This window comes from Ranitomeya imitator, chromosome 3 (assembly GCF_032444005.1).
Source record: "Ranitomeya imitator isolate aRanImi1 chromosome 3, aRanImi1.pri, whole genome shotgun sequence".
Taxonomy (NCBI): Eukaryota; Metazoa; Chordata; class Amphibia; order Anura; family Dendrobatidae; genus Ranitomeya; species Ranitomeya imitator.
This window is the reverse complement of record NC_091284.1, coordinates 103,829,202-103,851,424: the sequence shown is the minus strand read 5'-3', so window position 1 is coordinate 103,851,424 and position 22,223 is coordinate 103,829,202. Positions and strand designations below refer to the sequence as shown.

Below are 22,223 nucleotides of genomic sequence, written 5' to 3'. Positions count from 1 at the left end.
CAGGACAATGAGGGGTGTGGGGGATTGAGATGGGAGGAAAGGGGATTTATAATGAATTTAAAAACAGGGGGAGGGGGAGGAAGATGTTATTGTCTCTTATTATGTCTAACCCAGCCCGTTAGTATATAGTGTACTCACTTATGTATAGCACAGACACTTAGTATAGTGTACTCGATTATTATGCATAGTGCCATCCCTCAGTATATAGTGTAGTCACTTTTTATGATGCCATCCCTTATTATATAGCTTTTTCTGCTGTTATGTACAGTGCTTTCTCTTACATAGTGTATTCTTGTTATTCACAGCGCCCTCTTTTATTACACAGTCCCCTCTCTTTTTAGATATAAAATGACTGCTGATGGAGGAGCCGGTGACCAGACGATCAGTCCATCAGCTCCTCCATTAGAAAGGAAGCTTTCCCATGCTCTATCAGCCATCATTGCATTATACAGCTAGCAAGACAGGACAGTATGTAATAAAAAACGGGGCTTTATATAATCCTATATGTAAGGGACGGTGCTGTACCTAACAAGAGAGGGCACTGTATAATAAGAGACGGCAATAAACATAATGAAGGAGACTATGTAATATATGTACATGTATGTATGTGTAGAGAATATATATATATATATATATCGCCAGTGTAAAGAAAGGAGCGCAATACCTGGACGTCCGGTGCAGGTGAACTTTATTCCAAAAGCATAAAAGACATCTTCACGACCGGGGGTGCTATGAGAAGAGTGCGGCAAAGCTGGACAGCTTTGCCGCACTCTTATAGCACCCCCGGTCGTGAAGATGTCTTTTATGCTTTTGGAATAAAGTTCACCTGCACCGGACGTCCAGGTAGTGCGCTCCTTTCTTTACACTGGCGATTCATTTGTGGCTGTTTTCCAGCGGAGCTTCGCACCCAGGACTGAGCTTTACCTTCAGGACACAGGTGAGCGGTTCCCACAGTATCATTGGCGGTGGTGCCGCCCGGCTGTTCTCTCTTTGTTTGCATATATATATATATATATATATATATATATATATATATATATATATAATGTAGCTTTGTCGCCATAGATGTTGAGGGGCCCAGACACATTTCTTGCACAGGGGCCCCAAGCTGTCAGTGTCCGCCCCTGCAACAAGCGTAGATAGAATGAAGAAATTATTATGAAGTGTCAAGATGGAAAGCGCGAACATGGGGCTGCCACTTAATACAAAGAAGACAAAGATATTGACTACTGTCAGGTACAACCAGGACGCATTTGAGATGGACAGCGATGAACTGGTAGTTGTAATGGACTTCAACCTACTCAGAGCAATGATCACTCAATATGCAGTGATGACGCCGGAAGTCACTAGAAGAATAACTATGGGCAAATCAACAATAAAGTCACAGGACAAAGTCTTCAAATCGAGGAACATTTCACTGGTGACGAAGACAAGGCTCTTATATAGTTTGGCAAGCCAGACGTGTAACTCAATGCAAATGACATCTTGATCGGAAGAATATAGGAAAAAGGTTAAGAGGAAGACCAGCAACCTGATGGCTTGATAGTATCAAGATAACGGGAAGAATAACCTAGTGGACCTATCTAGGCTTGCACAAGATTGATCTTCCTACAGATTATTCATCCATTGAGTCGTTATGGCTCGAGACTGAGCCTAAAGGTACAGTTACACTAAATGACTTACCAACAATCACGACCAGCGATACGACCTGGCCGTGATCGTTGGTAAGTCGTTGTGTGGTCGCTGGGGAGCTGTCACACAGACAGCTCTCTCCAGCGACCAACGATCAGGGGAACGACTTCGGCATTGTTGAAACTGTCTTCAACGATGCCGAAGTCCCCGGGTAACCAGGGTAAACATCGGGTTGCTAAGTGCAGGGCCGCGCTTAGTAACCCGATATTTACCCTGGTTACCATTGTAAAAGTAAAAAAAAAAAACACTACATACATACATTCCGATGTCTGTCACATCCCCCGCCGTCAGCTTCCCGCACTGACTGTGTCAGCGCCGGCCGTAAAGCAGAGCACAGCGGTGACATCACCGCTGTGCTCTGCCTTACGGCCGGCGCTGACAATCAGTGCAGGGCAGGAAAGCTGACGGCGGGGGACGTGACAGACATCGGAATGTGAGTCTGTACTGTTTTTTTTTTACTTTTACAATGGTAAACAAGGTAAATATCGGGTTACTAAGCGCGGCCCTGCACTTAGTAACCCGATATTTACCCTGGTTACAAGTGAGCACATCGCTGGATCGGCGTCACACATGCTGATCCAGCGATGGCAGCGGGAGATCAGCGACCAAAAAAAGGTCCTGATCATTCCCCAGCGACCAACGATCTCCCAGCAGGGGCCTGATCGTTGGTCGCTGTCACACATAACGAGATCGTTAGCGGGATCGTTGCTACGTCACAAAAAGCGTGACATTGCAACGATATCGTTAATGAAATCGTTATGTGTGAAGGTACCTTAAGGCCGTTAGATAATAATACTGATCCCAGTATAATGAGATTTTATCTTACACACGGCTATCTTCATCCCTTCACGACCTTTGACATATCTTTCTCCACACATACATGATGGCTGATCTAATAACCATAGGTGGGACTTAACACGTGTCAAAACATCATATGTACCCCAAAATGGTATCAATAAAAATATCAGCTCAGGGCACAAAAAATAAGCCCTCACACAGCCCCAGATCCCTAAAAATAAAAACATTAGCGGTCTGGGAAAACAGCGACATAAGCAAAAAAAAGTTTTCTCACAAATTTCCAATTTTTTTTCTCAATTTGTCACGATTCACACCGTGACCGTCACCCCTACGTCACGGGTCGGGGTGACTTTAGGCCAACAGATAGCTATCACATGTGCAGGGGGGCTTATCTTAGTTATCCCTCCACTCCACAATATGATGAAAAAAACACACACAAGGCTATTGACCTCTTAGTTTACAGCAGGGGCTTATTCTAGGTATCCCACTGCTCTTCAATATACCACGAACTGCAGGGATTTATGTATATCCCGCTTACAGTTCCACTTACAACTTGCAGCTCTCTGGCGCCCCCCTTACTCTCAGGTCAGATTAGGTACTGCACCCTGGGTAATTAGTCGCCAGACAGGCTGCCTGCTATGTACTGGCTATTGGGCACGCTGCAGCGATGCAATCAACTACTCCCGCTGCGGCAGGAACAATAATTATCAACGCCGCAGTCGCTACAACAATACCCAAAGGCCGGCACACGGTAAGCTGCCACCAGCTTCGATTAAACGGGTCTGAAGTTTGATTTTGAGGGTCCTTCTTTTTTAAAGATGTTTTTCAGGCACCATGTTAATTTTGAAGAGACGTTGAGGCTCTATATATAATTTGTAGTTTTATTTCAAACACATATTAATTTTTTGTGTACAATTATGTGGTCATTAATTACTGTTTGGGCACACAATAAGTTTCAGGAAGGAGAAATATTTAGCAGATTTTGCTGCAAATATGTTTGTGTCCTTGTGCTGCCTTTGGAGAGCTACTTAGGTACCGACACAGTGGAATCCCCATTTTGAATACAACACCTCTCGATTAGTCGATTAGTACATCCAGAGGTATAGTAAGCTTTTTACCCTAAAAGTGTTTCCCTGACTTGTTTTTACCATTGAGCCTTGAAAATTAAAGATTCTGGGCCCAAGCACCCCACCTATGAGATATTTCAACTCCAGCACCAGACGGATGTAATTAGTGACCAACTGACAGTTCTCTGCAACAGAAACTAGACCAGCGTTTCCAATACTCCAGTCCTCAGAACTCCCAACAAGTCATGTTTTCAGGATTTCCCTAGCATTGCACAGGTGATGGAATTATCTGCAAGGCATCAGAAATTGCCACAGGCTCTCAAACCTGTGCAAAACTCAGGAGATCCTGAAAACATGACTTGTTGGGGGCCCTGAGGACTGGAGTTTGGGAAACATTGCACTAGACAGTAAACAGAGCTGGGCTGTTTTGGCTCCTTTCACAGTGTACATTCTGCCGGAGCTGAAATACCTATCCTCCCAGGCATGCCGGACCCCCACTTATCTGATAAATAAGACTTTTCCTAAAGACGCGCAATCAATATTACAAAATTGAACAATCCATCTAAATTATATACCAACTCGTCCAGTAACTGCTTGGAATTGAGATAAATCATATCTGGCTATTAAAGGGGTTGTCCACCACTCAAAAAAACCCTTCTCAATCTCTATGTTCCCCCCCTTGTAAAATAACCGCCTATATTCACCTCCAGTGTTGGCGTCGTTCCACTGAAATTGGCCTCAGGGATTGCGTGACATAACAATCAGCACTGGCTTCACTCTACCATCCATTGGACTAATCAAGAAATCTGGAGGAAGTGAGAGCTACGGTGGCTCTGTCTCCTCCTCTGGATGTCAATTACATCTGTAGGAGAGAAGATTGAAGTCAGCGCTGATTGGCCTCAGGGATCGTGTGACAATAATCTCACTCAAGCCCTGAGAGAGCCAATGCCAACACTGCTGGAACGGCAGGTGAGTATAGAAGGTATTTTACTGCGAAGGGGGAACAAGGATTCAGAGGAGGACAACCACTTTAACCTCTCCAAAAATATAATGTCATCCATGGGGGTAAAATAGGGGGTTTCTCTTTGTACACCACTGATATGTCAGATACCTGCTACCCAGTCAATTGACTGATGGTTTATTTTAGACATCCTGAGACCTAATAGGTATTTTGTGCTGTGTTGTGATCCAATGATGTCAGAATATTTTTTTTTAATTACAAAGGATTCTCATGAAATTATTAAATGAAAAAAATAGTTTCTCCTTAACTCAAAGGTAACCAGAAATCTAAGGAAAAAATAATCTTCTATTGTGAAATCTTTTCATTGCTAAAATAAGGAAATGATTATCTTTCTCCATACATTAAAGGGGCTGTGCAGCCCTCCCAGCCTTTTATGAATTTGTACCTTAAAAGGGCTCGACGTGTATTAAAAAAATGTGCAGAGAAAAGGCTGGAAATGTCTGCTCAGCCAATCACGAGCTGCATTGGTGACCAAGCTCAGCGGGCCTTCTATCGGGATAGAAAATGTCAGCATCGGAACATCAACATTTATGTAATGACCCAAAGATCTACCGGTACCTTGTGGTGGAACGGTTGTAGCAGGCAGCAGCCTACCTTAACAGGCCTGGAAGTGAACTTGGGAACATCCACATGTAGGGAGTGCAGTATATTTCAAGAATATAAATCTAAGAAACTAAGACGGGCCGGTTGGATTGTTGGCTCCGAAGTTGCAAATACGGAAATCTGTCATGGTAGCACTATTATTACCGTAGTGTAGAATTTATTAAAAGTGGATCTGCAGTTTAACCATTTACTACTATCATGAAGTCCCATACATTACTTACAGTGTTTTGGGGTGATGTCACCACGTGTCATACATTTCAGCCGGCTGAATAACATACATTTTTCTATGTAACACTTAGAATGCTATTTATAATATGTACTTGTTTTGAAAAAAAAAATATGGTTCCTAAGTTAGCAATGAGAGATAAATATATGTTTGTTCATGATCATGTAGTAATTTTCATCTTTTTTAGCTCAAACATGCTTATTATCAAACACCCAACTTGGCAAATTCCTAGCTTTTATTTATCAAAAAGTATGACATTTCAGAAAGTGTCACAGCCCGTCCCTCTCCCATTAAAGCAGGCATAAGATATTTAATACATATTGCCACTGCATCTGCTGTGTAGCTTCATGTTTACATCAAGGTTATGAATAAACTCAGTCTTGTTCATCCCATTCCTATAATTTGTACTGGTCAGCTGTGGGATGGGGGACTTACATTCAAATTTCAGCAGATTTTAACTCCTTAAAGAAGTCCTAAACAACATGAACATATAACCAGAAATAACTAGAAATAGTACATGTAAATAACATTGGGTACTCTGATTCCGGTGCGAATGAGGACACACCCCAACAGGGAAATTTTCCTCCACCCACCCAACCAAGACCACCATGGCCCCTTTGGATGAATGTCCAGAAGAGGGAAAAAGGGGCATAAATATCAGCAGAGATCGCAGATGCAAGCAGATCTCATAGAAATGAACTCCACAACTGATACTTCTCCCACGACAGTCATTAATCTCGCGGACCATCCTTTTGACACTGCATATATCTCAGTCCTTTCAAAGGGTTTGGGATATTGTTTACTGGACATTTTTGATATTACTGATTTTAAAATTGATATGTTCAAGGCAGTCAGAAAAATTCACCTGTGTAAATCTTTTTCATCTTCTTCAGGACCGCATGTTACACAACTTACACCAGTGGCGAATAATCTCTGTTATATTGGTCCCCTAGGCTTTAGAGCGGGTAATGTTAGTGCCACTTCTATATCTGAATTAAAGGATGATGCTATGTTTCTTGCCAATTTGGTTTCTGACATGACAACCATTGCGGCAAAAGCGGACTCTCCTCTTTCAGTGGTGCCTTCTATGGGGGGCACTAAATCACAATACATGCCTCCAGTCTCTCCAGGTAATTCTATTGATATTTTTTTACCCTAGGGTACCACCCAAGCTAGATGATACTTAACGTAAGGCTATATGTAAAATTAAAAACTGGGACGACACCATTGTGAGACCCACCAATAAAGGCGGAAGTGTAGTGTTATTAAGGAAGGAATATTATCCAGAAGAAGTCAATCGGCAGGTTGATTTGGGTGTTCTATCCATAAAGAAAGTGGAAAAATTATATCCAGAGATCCCCCCACAAGCCACATTGGTATTTTACACCTAAGGTGCACAAGTCACTTTCAGTGCCCCCAGGAGAACCCATAGTATCGTGAGTGGGTTTCGTCACGGAGCCCTTATCCCAATACATGGACTGGCTACTTCATCCCTTGCTAGTAGACTCCTACATTAAGGAGACAATCGCTTTCCTCTGTGTGTTACAGGATTTCATATGGCAGGAGGGATTTGCACTGGTGTCTATTCATGTTGAAAACCTTTACACCAGAATCCCACAGAGTGCAGGTGTAGAAGCAATGTGGGCCATATTGTCTAACATGGGCAAAAGTGAGGATTTCGTAAATTTGGTCTATGAAGGAGTTAGTTTTGTACTGGAACATAATGCTTTCCAATGTAAGGCAGATTGGTACTTACAAAATGTTGTTACTGTTATGGGTACGCCCATAGCATGTACTTTCGCCAATCTGTTTCTTGCCACCTTTGAAGATAAATTTGTGTACGATGTTAGCAACCTTTTCATTAATTTCATTAGACTTTACATTCGATATGTGGACGATATTTTTGTAGTGCGGGATGATGGTGTCTCCGCGGCTTTTCTACATGCATTTGCATATTTCCCATAAAGGATGGGAGCAGTTTTCTGGATCACTGCATTGAGAAACATGTGATGGTGTCTCCGCGGTGTTGGATGTTTTGATCTCCCCGAGGTCATTCATCCTTATGTTTATAGTCATTTTACTAGGCACTGCTCCTAATAGCCAGTTTCCTACTCCACACTGATGAGGGGCAAATACCCCGAAACAGCTGTCTGTGGATGGATACCATGTTTTGGCATAGGTGGTTTTCCTTTATGGATGCTGGCCTTCCCGTGGTTGTTCCTTCCCGGTGAAAGACCTGGCTATTCATTGCTTGCATTGAGAAACACGTGATGGTGTCTCTGCGGCTTTTCTACATGCATTTGCATATTTCCCATAAGGGATGGGAGCAGTGTTCTGGATCACTGCGTTGAGAAACACGTGATGGTGTCTCCGCGGTGTTGGATGTTTTGATCTCCCCGAGGTCATTCATCCTTATGTTTATAGTCATGGAAACTGGGACACCACTCAACCAAGCGTGCCGAAGCTAATGTAATATAACAGCAATTCAATAAAGAGATACCTACGCAATTACCCATGTACTCCACCCTGTAGTACCAATGCTTACTCCTGGAACATTATAGATAAAAAGGTGTTCGACTTTTTGACAGTTAAGTACCCAGTGGTGCCAACTTTCTACATGCTGCCAAAAGTCCACAAGTCTGTATCCAACCCCCCAGGCAGACTGATTGTCTCAGGGATTGGGGGTTTGTATGAGAAATCATGTAAATATTTGGACTTTTTCTTGCAGCCCATCATCCAAGCTGGATTCTTATATTTGTGATTCATCATTTTTGAAACAACAATTGGACCCCTTGGAAATACCAGACAACACCATCCTGGCAACGCTTGATGTCGAGGCACTCTATATGAACATCAAACATGATTTAGGTTTTGCAGCTGTGAATTATTTTTTGGACAAATTTTCCACAGGGAATAGAGGTCACGAATAGAGGGAATAGAGGGACAGCGTGGGGTCATATTATGTGCAGGGAATATAGTCAGGGGCAATTATTTATTCAGGGGCTCAGCGTAGGGCAGATATTTAAATTCAGGAGCATTATAATTACACTGCTATCTTTAAGGGCTTCGTGTGGGGATTTGCTGCATAAGACCGGAGAAGATGGAAGTCTGCAGAGAAGCTATGCATGAGAAAACTCATGGAGTCTGGACAAGATGAAGAAGAAAAGAAAGAGAACGACTCCAGAGACAACGTTTTCTATAAGGTACCTCGATGTAAATGTTTTTTTGTGATACTAACCCCCACATGTACTCAGGCTGGCTAGCAGCCGTAAATCATCCAGCTGCACCAAGGAAAACTAAATCTTAGAGCAGTCATAAATACTCGGAGACCACCCGAGCGTTCTCTGGAAAACCCGAGCAACGAGTATACTCACTCATCACTAATCTTCAGGTATCTTGAAACTATACCCAAGGATGAGCCAGACTTGTTCAAGTACACAATTCTCTCCTTGATATCTTGGCTGATTTCTTTAGCCTTTCCGATTATGCTTTAAAAAGAAGCAGTTTAATTCAGGTGTGCATTACAATACATCCGCAGGTGAGTCTCTAATTAACTGGTATGTTGACCAAAAACCAGAAGCTTCCAAACACATGACATCATCATATGGGCAGTCCAGAATTGTTTAAAGGCACAGTAATCTTAGTGTATGTAAACTTTTGACTTTGCAGCAAGTAATAAAAATGCATTAAAACATTCTCTCTCTCATTATTCTGGCCTTTGGCAAATATTAATTATGGTCATCCTAATTGACCTAAAACGAGAAAGGTTTATTCTGATTTCATGTCAGATATTGAGAGAAACATGCATATGCGTCTTTTTATATAGTGTATGTAAACTCCTGGTTTCAACTGTATCTCTCCACGGGCATGCTATTCACTGAATAACGGCAATCACGAGACTGGGGACAGTAAATACTGACCCAAATCATATTCTCTAGGGTCTCGGTTACCCCCGGTAGCCGAGACCCAGGAGATTTTCTGACGCTCGGGGGTGCTATACACTTATTTCTCAGCGCCGTTAAAAAACGTCTCTGAGGAATAAGTACCATTAAAAGGCGCATTGGCGGTCATTAAGGGGTTAGGTCTGCCAGTAAAAAATTAACGGGTACCAGTAAGGTGATACTAAAGGCAACTCTTAGAATACATTCCTAGCAGTGGGCATAACTAGGCGCAGGGGTTGCAATCGCATCCAGGCCCTGGAGACTTGGGGACCCCCAAAAGTCCCTTTTGCCTATATAAATGCTATTAAAAACTTGCAATAATTGGAGGCCCCATTGGAGATTTTGCATTGGGGCTCATGAGCTTCAAGTTATGCCTCTGATTCCCAGGGTCTGTAGTGGAGGTACTTATTGAAGTCCAGGTAATGCCATACGAGTCGGTGCACATTATTAAACTGCCTGTTAGTAGGGAAGATTCACACCACCTTAATGGGGCCTTATCTTCTCATCTGTATTATGGCCAAAATTGTCAGTTCCATCATAAATCTAATGGCCCAAACTAATGGCATGAATACAAAGAAATACCTGGGCAGCAGAAAAATGGGGAATAAATGAAATCAAATAGAATTTATACATTTATTTATTTTCAAAATCAAATTTATTTTTTTTTAATGACAGAGGTTGATGGCTGTATACATTGTACAATCTTTAACAATTTCCAGTGATATTTCCATGCTTAATTTACTGGATAAGGAATAAAAAATCACATCATCCTCGTGGACCATGTGCTTGAATTATCTGCATGGCTTTAGGTTTAGATACACAGTGAGTGAACCACAGGACGGAGCTGCTTATTACAGGCATGAAATCCAAAACCCGGGCACAAAAGGAAAACACTTGACAATACCATCAGAGTCAGCAAAATCTGCTGAAAGCCACATTCAGTGCAGCAAAGGAGTCTCTGCTAAGATTGCATTCATTTCTTTGTGTATGTACTTAAATGGGTTATTCAATTAGAATAAATGTCTGTCTTTTGGAAATGCTATTCTTATACTTCCCAGATTATATTTACAATGGCTTCTCGTTGATGATAATGCGTTATAAAAATTGCATCCTTGTAACAGTCCTATGTAAGTCGTCAGTGCAAGCAACACAAATATTTTGGTACATGTCATATTTCCTTTAAAATATAATTGTGCACATTTATCAAAGCTAACGAAAGAGAAGGTTATTAGTGACGAGCGAACGTGCTGGGATAAGGTGTCATCTGAGCATGCTCCAGTGCTAACCGAGTGACTTTGGCGTGCTCGAAAAATATGTTCTAGTCCCCGCGGCTCCATGTCTCGCAGCTGATCGATAGCCACAACACATGCAGGGATTGTTAAGAAATCCCTGTATGTGTTGCGGATGACAAACATCCAGGAGCGGGGATTTGAATATATTTTTCGAGCACGCCGAAGACATTCGGTTAGCACCCGAGCATTCTCAGATAACACCTTATCCAAGCACGTTTGCTCATCTCTAAGGTTTCTTTCACACTTACGTCGGTACTCAGCCGTCACCAGGCGTCGGCGCAACGTACCGACGGAAGCTTATGAAATTTTGAGTGACGTGAGCAGCGGATGCAGTGTTTCAACGCGTCCGCTGCTCATTGTAAAGTCCCAGGGAGGAGGGGGTGGAGTTCCGGCTGGGCATGCGCAGTAAAAAAAATGCAGGAGAGGACGCATGAAAAAACGTTCTCTTGAACGTTTTTTCACAACGATGGCCCCCCAAATACCGATGCATCCAGTGCATGACATATGGAACGTGTGTCCAAACGTCGCGATGCGTCGGTAATACAAGTCTATGTGAAAAAAACGCGTCCTGTGGGCAACTTTGCAGGATGTGTTTTTTTCACAAAACGACGCATTGTGACGGTGCAAGATAAACGGAAATGTGAAAGTAGCCTAAAGGGTATCTAAGTAAGCCAATCAGGTTATTGATTTTTTAGAATTGAGATCTGGAATTTGTTTCATTTTTTCACTGCACTTGATCCATAAACCTATCCCAAAAAAGTCCTACCTGTATGTCTGATATCAGATGACTTGTTGCTGAGAAATTATCCTTGAGCACTTTATGTAAATGACCTCTTTCAGGTTCTGGGGAGGGCGCTGCCTGGAAGATGACTCTGCCTCCAGAGATTATTCTACATGAAGGGGAAGTTACATGTTATGTGTGATGGCCGCTCTCTGCAGAGCTGTGTGTGATAATACCTGACACATCTGTAGGTTCCTCTCAGCTTCAGCTTCCATCTCACAGGCAAACAGTGTTCCAATATTTTTACAATACAGCAGAGCTGAAGAGCTGCAAGAAGACAAATTGAATTTCTCCTATTCTGTTTTAGCTACTTGTCTTGCATTGGTAACTCCCCCTTCATGTAGAATAATCTCTGGAGGCAGAGTTATCTTCCAGACAGCGTCCTCCCCAGAGCCTGGAACAGCTCATTTACATATAAGAAAAACATGGATTTCTCTGGAATAAGACTTCAGATCACAGACATTAATGTATCATTTTATTCAGCTTTCTTTGACCTATGTGCCCATATAGACGGCTGAGGAGGGTAATCCTAATAAGGTTGTCCACTACTCGAACAACCCTTTCTCAGTCGATATGTTTCTTCCTTGTAAAATAATGACACCTATACTCACTTCCAGTGTCGGCGCTGTTCCAGCGGTGTCGGCACTGGCTGTCCCGGGGATCACGTAACAATGCTGCTGCTCTCTCAATTCTTCTGGATGTATGTGATTTGTCCAGAGGTGGGGAGAGTGAAGCGGCTGCTGATAGGCTGCAGGGATCCTGTGATATAACAGTGTCACTCAATCCACAGGTGATCCGGTGCCTACACCGCTGGAACAGCACCGGCACCAGGGGTGAGTATAGGTGTTACTCACTATAGTGAGAAACCTAGGGATTGAGAAGGGGTTGTCCAAGTAGTGGACAACCCTTTTAAGAAAGCCTAATATTTGCACTTCCTAATACTGTCCACAAATATATAAGCTATATATGGTTTATTCTGTCTATGGAGAGATAAGGTAGTTATAACACCATATTTAGCAAAAAGTATGTGATTCACAAACAAATTTCTGAGAATACAAAGATGTAATATAAAACTTTGTGAAAAATATAAGGAAAATTCATCAATGGACATCCATTGTTTAAAAAATATATATTAATGAGCAATCTGTACTGATCAACATTTGGCTCGCATTTCTATAACGCCATTGAATTGAATTCTATGTTCATCACTTATTACTTAAATATTAAAAATAACAGAAAAATCTGTTTTGAGATTTCATAACTATAACTACTACCTAAAAATCAAAACTAGATATGCCATATAAATATACCACATAACGAATCCTTTACCTCTCTGCAAGCATCTTTTACATAATTAAATACATTAAAGGAAGCATTTACCAGAGATACATTTGACAAGCGTAAGGCAGAATCCGCAGGTGCGTTTTTTATGCGTTTTTTTGTGCAGATTTTACCAATGGATTTGGAGGGGTGCAGAAACGCTGCAGAACTGCACAAAAGAAGTGACGTGCACTTCTTTGAAATCTGCAGCGTTTCTGCGCAGATTTTTCTGCACCATGTGCACAGCTTTTTTCACATTGATTTACATTGTACTGTAAATCACAGTGCAGTTCTGCAGCGTTTCTGCTGCAGAAAAATCTGCTGCAGTTCTGCACTAAATCTGCATCGTGTGCACATACCCTAAAAGTGTACAGAATGTGCCGATTATACATCACAATTCAACACTTCAATAATTTGTCAAGTCATCAAGATGTCACCAGTTTCGTAGTTCCAAGGTTGTATACCTGTTATAGAGGGAACGGTAATCTAATGCAAAATGTAATCTCTTTAAAGAAATTCTCTAGGGAATAGAAAATAATTGAGAAAGGAAAATTTCATTATAAATACATTCCTAAAAACCTTTAATTGGCAAATGACATTTCTTTTGTCTATCACTCTAGTACATACAAATTGTCACCATCTTATTACATTGAAAGAAGCTAAAAGTAAAGGTACACGTGAGCATGTGCAATAAGAAGCTTTGCTGTTGTGACCTGGAAGTAACCTATATCTTGTACTGTCTGTCACCTATCTCCAGGTTACTGCATCTGCTTACCATTTAGGTTGGACAGCAGTGTGAGCAGCCTCTTCTTACCTCAGCAACTCTGTTATCTCTAGTATTAGATGAGATAGACATGGTGGACAGCGGTGTGGGTGGCATCGTCTTACCTTTCCATCCCTGGTATCTCCATATTTAGATTAGAATGGCAGGGTAGACAGCAGAGTGAGCAACCTCACCTTATTATCCCTGCTATCTCCAGAGTTAGACCAGTATGGCAGGGTGGACAGCAGTGTGAGCAGCCTCTCCATTCCTCAGCACTCCTGGTATCTCCAGTAGTAGTTTAGATAGGGTAGACAACAGTGGGGGGGGGGGCTCTTCTTACCTCAGCACCCCAGGTATCTCCAGTATTAGAGGAGATGGACAGGTGGACAGCAGTGTGAGCAGCCTCTTCTTACCTCAGCACCCCTGGTATCTCCAGTATTAGAGGAAATGGACAGGTGGACAGCAGTGTGAGCAGCCTCTTCTTATCTCAGCACCCCTGGTATCTACAGTATTAGAGGAGAGGGACAGGTGGACAGCTGTGTGCCAGCCTCTTTTTATCTCAGCACCCCTGGTATCTACAGTATTAGAGGAGATGGACAGCTGTGTGCCAGCCTCTTATTATCTCAGCACCCTTGGTATCTCCAGTATTAGAGGAAATGGACAGGTGGACAGCAGTGTGAGCAGCCCCTTCTTATCTCAGCACCCCTAGTATCTCCAGTATTAGAGGAGATGGACAGGTGGACAGCAGTGGGAGCAGCCTCTTCTTACCTCAGCACTCCTGGTATCTCCAGTATTATATGAGATAGGGTAGACCGTAGAATGAGCAGCCTCTTCTTACCTTACCATCCCTGGTATCTCCATAGCTAGATTAGAATGGCAGGGTAGACAGCAGAGTGAGCAGGCTCTCCTTACCTCAGCATCACTGGTATCTCCAATATTAGTTTAGATAGACAAGGTACACAGTAGAATGAGCAGTCTCTTCTCACCTTACCATCCCTGGTATCTCTAGAGTTAGATTAGAATGGTAGGGTTGATAGCAGTGTGAGCAGCCTCTCCTTACCTCAGCGTCCTTGGTATCTCCAGTATCAGATAAGACTCACAAGGTGGACATCAGTGTGAGTGGCCTTTATATTACCTCAGCACCCTGATATCTCCTGTATAAGATTAGAATATCCAATGGGAGAGCATCTTCCTGCACATGAAATATTGAGGGGGCGGAGCTTCCTACTGCACTTGCTCACAGGCTCCTGTCCTATTAATATTCCAGGACACTTTTCTGTCAGTGTAACAAGTGTAATGTTCTAATTAAAGGAATTTAGAAATGTCTTTATAATGACATATTCTTTATTTCTTTATATCCCAGAACACCCTTTTAATGACAATGCCCGAAATCATTAAATTGTATTTTCTAGTCACAGACTCCTTTCATGTACAAAAAAGTGCAAGAATCATTTCAGAGAATTTTTCCAAAAAGTGTCAGTGTATATTAGGTCACATTTCTCCTGCAGCAACCAGGTACATTAGTGCATTTTCTACATATTAAAGGAAATCTGGCAGCAGTTTTTACTGTGTAATCTAAATAGCAGCATGACATAGGGAGACAGCATGATTCCAGCGATGTATCACTTTTTTTACTGGGTGCATCAGTTGTGATAGTCACAGTTTTCTCTGCTGCAGATCTAGCAGAGCTCAGTTGCTGAGCTGTATATAACCCTAAACATACCACATCTTTCTGTGTACATTGTATAGTGACAGAAAGCTGCTAATCACTGATTGTGGTGAGTTTGGACCAGGAGGCACGAGTACAGTTGTCATGTCATGATATTCTCCTGCTGATAAAACACTGATTGTATTGAAACAGCAGAACACAGCCCAGTAAATGACACATTGCTGTAATCAGGGACTCTGCTCCTACATTTTGATGCTCTCAGATTACATAGTGAAATACTGGTGGTGACAAATTTTCTTTAAAAAGAATCTGGGAGAACGACTTTATTAAAGAAATTAGTGGCATGTCAATGTAGATCCTAGAAGAAAACTGTGAGTGATACCTGTAATCCAGTGTGTCAATGCTGAGTGCAGAAGCATTCTTCAATACTTTAAATCTTGATTGACAGCTTAAGAAGAGGAAGGTGGAATCAGAGACTCCAGTCTTTGCCTGATGATTGATGAAGAGACCTGTGTAGTCTCGAAAGCTTGCAATTTGTTACCATCTTTTCAGTTAGCCATTAAAAGGTATCAACCACTGAGGACTCTCAATTCTAAATATTTGTAAATCTTTGTAGTCATTGATCTAAATGCCCCCATCATGAGCTTCATGGTATAACGTTAGCGCATACAGATCATTTGGTAGTGCACTGGCTGACATTTATTCCTTCAACATAGAATAAAGCAGAATAACCCTTAGAACCTAAGTGACCTTTTATGATGCCGAATACAATTAAAGAGGTTGTCAAGTAATTAATAACAGTTCTAAACATTTCTATTTGATACTGCGCATTTCTCCTGCAGCAGCCATTTACATATTGTGTTATATGGTGCCCATTGACATGAATAGGTGACCAGTAGTTTCTGTGCATGACTAATCTTAGCCCTTTAAAAAGGGAGCAACTAATTGCAGCGTCATGATGGTCCAAAACAAGAGATCTCCATAAATGAAGTTCATATGTGTTACCTGGGCATATGGACAGGGTTTGTTCTGATTCTGCAGGACATCATCTTTACTCCCCTTTAGCATAAAAATGACCTATTGTATAAAGAGAATCTGTCAGTAGGATCAACTCTCCCATAAGCTGTCTATATGGGCATGTAGGTCATAGGAAGCTGAATCTGCAATCTGATATTTTATTTCAGAGATATCTACGATTTTCTTATGTGTATATGAGCTGTTCAGGACTATGGAAGGACACTGATCTGCATGAGACTCTGCCTCCAGAGATTATTTTGTATAAATGGTGGCGTTACCCGTGTGAGACAAGTAACACGGAACAGTAGAACTGAACTTTGTCGTTTTACAAACACATTTGCTGCAGCTCTCACAGCTCTGCTGTATTGCATCCTGTCTGCCTGTGAGATGGAAGCTGAAGCCGAGAGGAACCTGCAGATGTGTCAGGTATAATCACGCACAGCTCTGCAGTGAGATCGGGAGAGCAGAGAGCGGTCATCACACATTATACTGCAAACACGCCCTTCATGTAAAATAAGCTCTGGAGGCAGATTATCGTTATCATTTACATGTAAGAAAAATTGGATTTCTGTGGAATAAGACATCAGACCATCGATATAACTTCCATGCCCATATAGACGATTTAGGAGGGTTTATCCTACTGACAAATTCCCTTTAAATCAGGATTTTGTGTTACGTGTATTTTTAAAAGTTAGTAATCCTACAATTTTTGCTCTTCTCTGAGGGGCTTTTTTAGACTCATACTCCCTGTTCTAACAGGAAGAGTTTTCTGCATACTCTTTATCATCAGAGGCAGGATTACTATTACAGGTAACACCTCTATACACAGCTGATAACACAGGATTCACCAATCACAATAGGCATTTTGACACCTGACTGTTTCCCTTCTCTTCACAATGATCTTTGCATACACTCATTTGACACTTCAATACAACAGTTAGGGTTGGGGTCAGATCATTGGGGCTATGTACATGTATTATTTCCTAAAACAATAGGACGTGAAATTCTATGTACACCCCACTAGCCGTGTGAAAATTGCAAGATTTCTTTTTGTTTGTTTGTTTTTTTAATACAGATTGTGACATGTAAAAAAATTGCCAAACATTTTTTTTTTTAAAATACACTGAACACAGAAACCTGATTTAAACAATAGCTTGTTTTCTGATGACACATTCCCTTTAAAGACTACTTGGAAATTCATACAATGAGCTTTTAAACATTTTGTATGAGTAGCATTATAAGCAGTGAGTTCACAGGCAGTCATGTAGAATTAAAGGGAATCTGACATATTATGCTGCTGGATCTAAAGGAAGCACAAAACAGACATTGGCACTCTAATTTCAGGAAAGTATGCTTTGCTCTAAACACTGCAGTATTTCAGAGAAAGCATTCACTTAACAGGTAGCCAAGTCCAAGATGACCATCCCCTTCTTTCCGCCCTCCTCCCCTTGAGTCACAGGTCTGAGCATCGCAGCATGCTTCTGTCAGCGGAAAGGTGGTCGGAATTCCAATACAAATGAATGAGAATTCTGGTCACCTCTCCGTCGACAGTAACGCTCATCAAAGACAGATGCAGGTCCTATTATGTGACCAGCATCTACTATCCATTTACTCCATATTCTGTTGAAATTCCATAAATGCGTAAGATGGGAATGCCCCTTTACGTGCCCATACACCTTAGATAGTAGTCATCCGAATGGCTACAGTATTTCTTCTGATCCCCACTATATACACTTGTTTGGCTTTGCAGCGCATTACTGCATTTTGTTTGAGGAGAACGGACTAAGCCGCTATTAAATAACTGAGCTGATCTTCAAAGGAGCCAGAATGATTGGGTGTTGTAATTCCATTATTTAATTAATTTGATTTTTCACCATACACATTAGATAATTACGGTAAGTCCTGCCAAAACCTTTCAGGTTCAGAAGTCTTTTTTCTAATTTGTATGGTGGAGACCAGACTGAGATCATGGCCATTTCTACATTACATATGCCCAGCAATGCATATCTGCATTTACTACAAGATTACTTCTGGCTAGACATACGCGAAACTACAGTAAAATGATTACCGTACTTACTATAATAAACATCAATCCAACACATATTCTATTACTCTATGAAAGGCATTCTGACCGTCATGCACATACTGTGCATAGAATAGTATGAGGCTGAGTATAACCTTTCTTCAAAAACTTCAACTCATTGGTTATGGCAGTTTACTTAGAAATCCACAAAATGTACATAACTGGAAAGTTCAGGCCCATTAAACTGGGCAATAAATAATGGATGGAGTTGAACGGATTTCCACTAAATTATCCAGTTGTCTATGCTCCTTCTTTCACAGAATGGGAATTGCCACCATGTAGGCAGACTAAGGAGGACTTCTGATATTTTCACAAAATGAGCAACAACCTTTAAAAGGGTTGTCCACTACCAGGACAACCACTTCTTAAAATAATAAAGCCTTTACTCACCTCCCATGCTGGCTCCATTCCTGCGGTGTCGGCACTCGCGGTTCCGGAGATGTGATGCGGTAGAATGACATGTGATGCCCGGCGCCCAATCAGCACTGGCGTCACTGCCCCGCCTTCGGACAAACTGTACAGGAAGAGGAAGTCCAGGCTTCAGTTGATCCCTAGCTTCCTCTTCATGTTCAGTTTGTCCGACGGCGGGACAGTGACCCAGGGCTGATTGGGCGCCAGAGTCACATGTCACATCACCACATCACATCCCCAGGGAGACTGAGTGCCGACACTGCGGGAATGGAGCTGACACGGGAGGTGAGTATAGGCTTTATTATTTCATTGGGGTCAAAAATTTAGTTTACGAAGGTCTTGTCCTAGTAGTAGACAACCCCTTTAAGTAACTGAAACCTTGCAATGCTGAAAATACTGTAAGATCTCAGCCAGAACCTTTCTAGCAGTACAACAGATTACCCAGGATCCAGTTGATTCATTGGTTGCCTATACAGTAACTATACAACAGAGAAATCCCGACGATTTCCCTATTAATGTTTACTACTAATCACCAAACAGCAGGAAAAAAAATAACTTGTGCAAAATGCGTATTTACAAAAAGGTCATTGACTTTCTGATACTGGAATCAGTCTGTGCAGTCTTGGAAGAAACTTCTTTGTATAGTTAATCTATCAACATAATATTTTAGTTTTTTTGTTCAGTTGTCTCTTCCCTTGATTTTGTAAGGTCCATAAAATCACTTTTTCTTGCTCATTCATTACCCGCATTGTGACTATTTAATACACAAGATTTCACAACAGTGTTCTTCATCATCGTTGCAGCCTTGTGACTCATTTCTCTTGAAATGACTTTGCATCATTGCCCATCTGTACTGTTGGCCCACATTGGGAAAGTGTCCAAGTTGAACATGGGACGGCCCCAAGTGTTGATGGCTATGGTCGTGCATAAGATACCAATAATGTTCATTATAAGGCCTGTTCTCACCTAAAACAGGAGAAATATCGTGAGATTTTGTGGATAGCAGATGTTCGAAAACTCATTGAGGCATTTACTAAGCCTTCATTTGATAGAAAAAAAAAATTACATGCCCAGCATTATATTTATTGTACATTTTAGTTATGCTCTCCAACAAAGGGTGTGACCCAACAGAAATTGTGGTGCTTCCTATCTGGAAAGGTTGTGAGTAGTGATGAGTGAGTATACTCGTTACTCGAGATTTCCTGAGCATGCTCGGGTGACCTCCGAGTATTTTTTAGTGCTCGGAGATTTAGTTTTCATCGCCACAGCTGAATGATTTACAGCTGTTAGCCAGCTTGATTACATGTGGAGGTTGCCTGGCTGCTAGGGAATCCCCACATGTAATCAAGCTGGCTAACAGATGTAAATCATTCAGCTGCTGCAAGAAAAACGAAATCTCCGAGCACTAAAAAATACTCGGAGGACCCCCGAGCGTGCTCGGGAAATCTCGAGTAACGAGTATACTCGCTCATCACTAGTTGTGACCTAAATTGTGTCATCATATTATGGTGAAAATTATAAGCACAAACTATGCCAAATAATAGGAAGTGTAAATTTAGACTCGACCGTCTACGGCTAAGGTCACGCGAGCATATACTCCCTCGTCCAAGAGAATCGGGCACATATGCAAATTCCACTCGATTAGAGTTTGATCAGAGTGTGATCATAGTGTAATCCGATTCTCTCAGATGAGAAGATGGAGAGAAAAAAATTCTCCATCCTGGCAGTCGGTGGAAATAAACTGCAGGCAGATGTCATCTGAGTGTGATCCAATGTTTTGAACTGACTCTTTGGCTTACACAGCCGAGTGCGAGATACGAGTATCGGATCAAACTTGGACATGCTGCAATTTTTCCCCCAAACCAGTTCTGTCAGATGAAAAAATCGGGCATATGCCAGCCCCATAGAATAACATTGGTCTCAGTGTGATCCACTGTTCGGATCACACTTGGACTGAAAATACGGTCATGTGCACGAGCCCTTAAAAACCACCAGATTTATTGAACACTGTGATAAATTTGGTGCATAGACTGTGTAGCCTAAAATTAATATTTTCTAAAAGTTAGACAGTTTTTAGTAAATCTTTCCCCTTTACTGCACTTAGCATATAAAATGACTTCTGGCATTCCCATAATGTAATGTTATAGCAGATCATTAGTGTATAATCATTGGTGGTCAATATCTGGGAACAAGTGTAACATTTTCATGGTGGATGCTTTTTATCTTTGGAATTGAGTGTTGTGTTTGTATGGTACAAGTGCACATTCCCAATTTGGAGCAGGCTCAGGGAAAAAAAAGCTAAAGACAACAGCGGAATAGCCGGATTTTTTTCAATCCTTTCCCCCTTGGATTTTTTTCCCCCCAGTTTTAGTACATTATATTATAAAATGAATGATGCTGTTCTAAACTACAACTCATCCAATAAAAAAAGCAAGACCTAAAATAACTATATCAAAGGAGAAATAAAAAATTCATGGCTTCTCGAAAACAAGGGAAAAAGGAAAGTGCAAAAATGAAAAATAGCCTTATCTCTAGGGGATTAAATGTAAAGACCACAGAGATTTCCTAGAAGTTGCTGACTTCTTTGTTCCTCACACAAGCATTTTTTCCCAAGACAACTGTCAAGATAGTTACCATGTCTGATACATGTAGATGTCCATATGAGAAGACAATTGCATTTGGTGGTGTGGCCACAGGTAACATGAAAGCAAAGGACGTGCTGAGAGTGCAAGGGATCATAATGTACAATGGGTTGACCATGATTGATTTAGCCTGAAATGAGAAAATGATGGAAAAAGTGAATATTAGGGCAACCTTAGAAGACAAGCTCTGGTTAGATGGGGCAGCTCTGGTTATCAGAAGTTTATTGTGGATCTAGATACTCAAATCCCCAAGGATCAGCTATTATCGAGGGATAAGATAATTGAAGCTGCTGCCGGGAAACGTAGAATTGCGTTGTATCTATTCATATAAATGGACGTAATGTGTGATGATTAGTTATGGAGTCCATCAGAGCAGCTTTTCAATGTGGCTCAGTGATGTGATGAGGACCATACTCAGATTGTAAACTACCACTAACTACTGACAATGGAGCATATATATAACATTTGCACATATTTTCCCAATGTTTCAAAGGAAACTAATGGAGAACCAAGTACGGTACTTCATGCTTAGTACTTACAATTCTTTACTTAAAGGAATTGTCCACTAATGGACACCTCTATATTTATTGCCCCAGAGTGCTGCACACACTTAAAAATTTTTTTATAGGTACTGCCCAGTCAGGCGCATCACTTCCACCCTGAGCCCTGTGTCCTCCACCGTGCACCCGCCATAATGTCAGGCTACTGCTGCAGTCAATCAGTGGCTATTGATTGGCTGCAGCCCTCACTATTCAGTCGAAACTAAAGAAACACAGTACTGAGGAGCGGTATCAGTTCGGGAGGTCAGTATAGATTATTTTTACTTTGTGCCACACTCTGGGTTCCAATGAATGAACATTACCCAATGGTGGGCAACTCATGTAATGTTTTATCATA

The 22,223-nt window shown here is 41.5% G+C and overlaps 1 protein-coding gene and 1 long non-coding RNA gene across 3 annotated transcripts in view; one reads left to right on the top strand and one right to left on the bottom strand.

The window, feature by feature from the left end:
* Positions 1–5,840: 5,840 nt before the first annotated feature.
* The window catches only part of LOC138672851 (uncharacterized), a 34,324-nt gene continuing 17,941 nt past the window's right edge, over positions 5,841–22,223 (top strand). The window contains exon 1 of the long non-coding RNA XR_011319779.1: positions 5,841–8,610. This is a non-coding gene — a long non-coding RNA (uncharacterized lncRNA). The remainder of the gene's footprint in view (positions 8,611–22,223) is intronic.
* Positions 18,022–22,223, bottom strand: part of SLC13A5 (solute carrier family 13 member 5) — a 113,591-nt gene continuing 109,389 nt past the window's right edge. For both annotated transcript variants that reach the window (XM_069761254.1, XM_069761253.1), the window contains 2 exons: positions 21,319–21,456; positions 18,022–19,650 (listed from right to left, as the gene is read on the bottom strand). In XM_069761254.1, the coding sequence (XP_069617355.1) occupies positions 19,522–19,650; positions 21,319–21,456 (267 nt within the window). In that variant the 3' untranslated portion in view covers positions 18,022–19,521. The remainder of the gene's footprint in view (positions 19,651–21,318; positions 21,457–22,223) is intronic.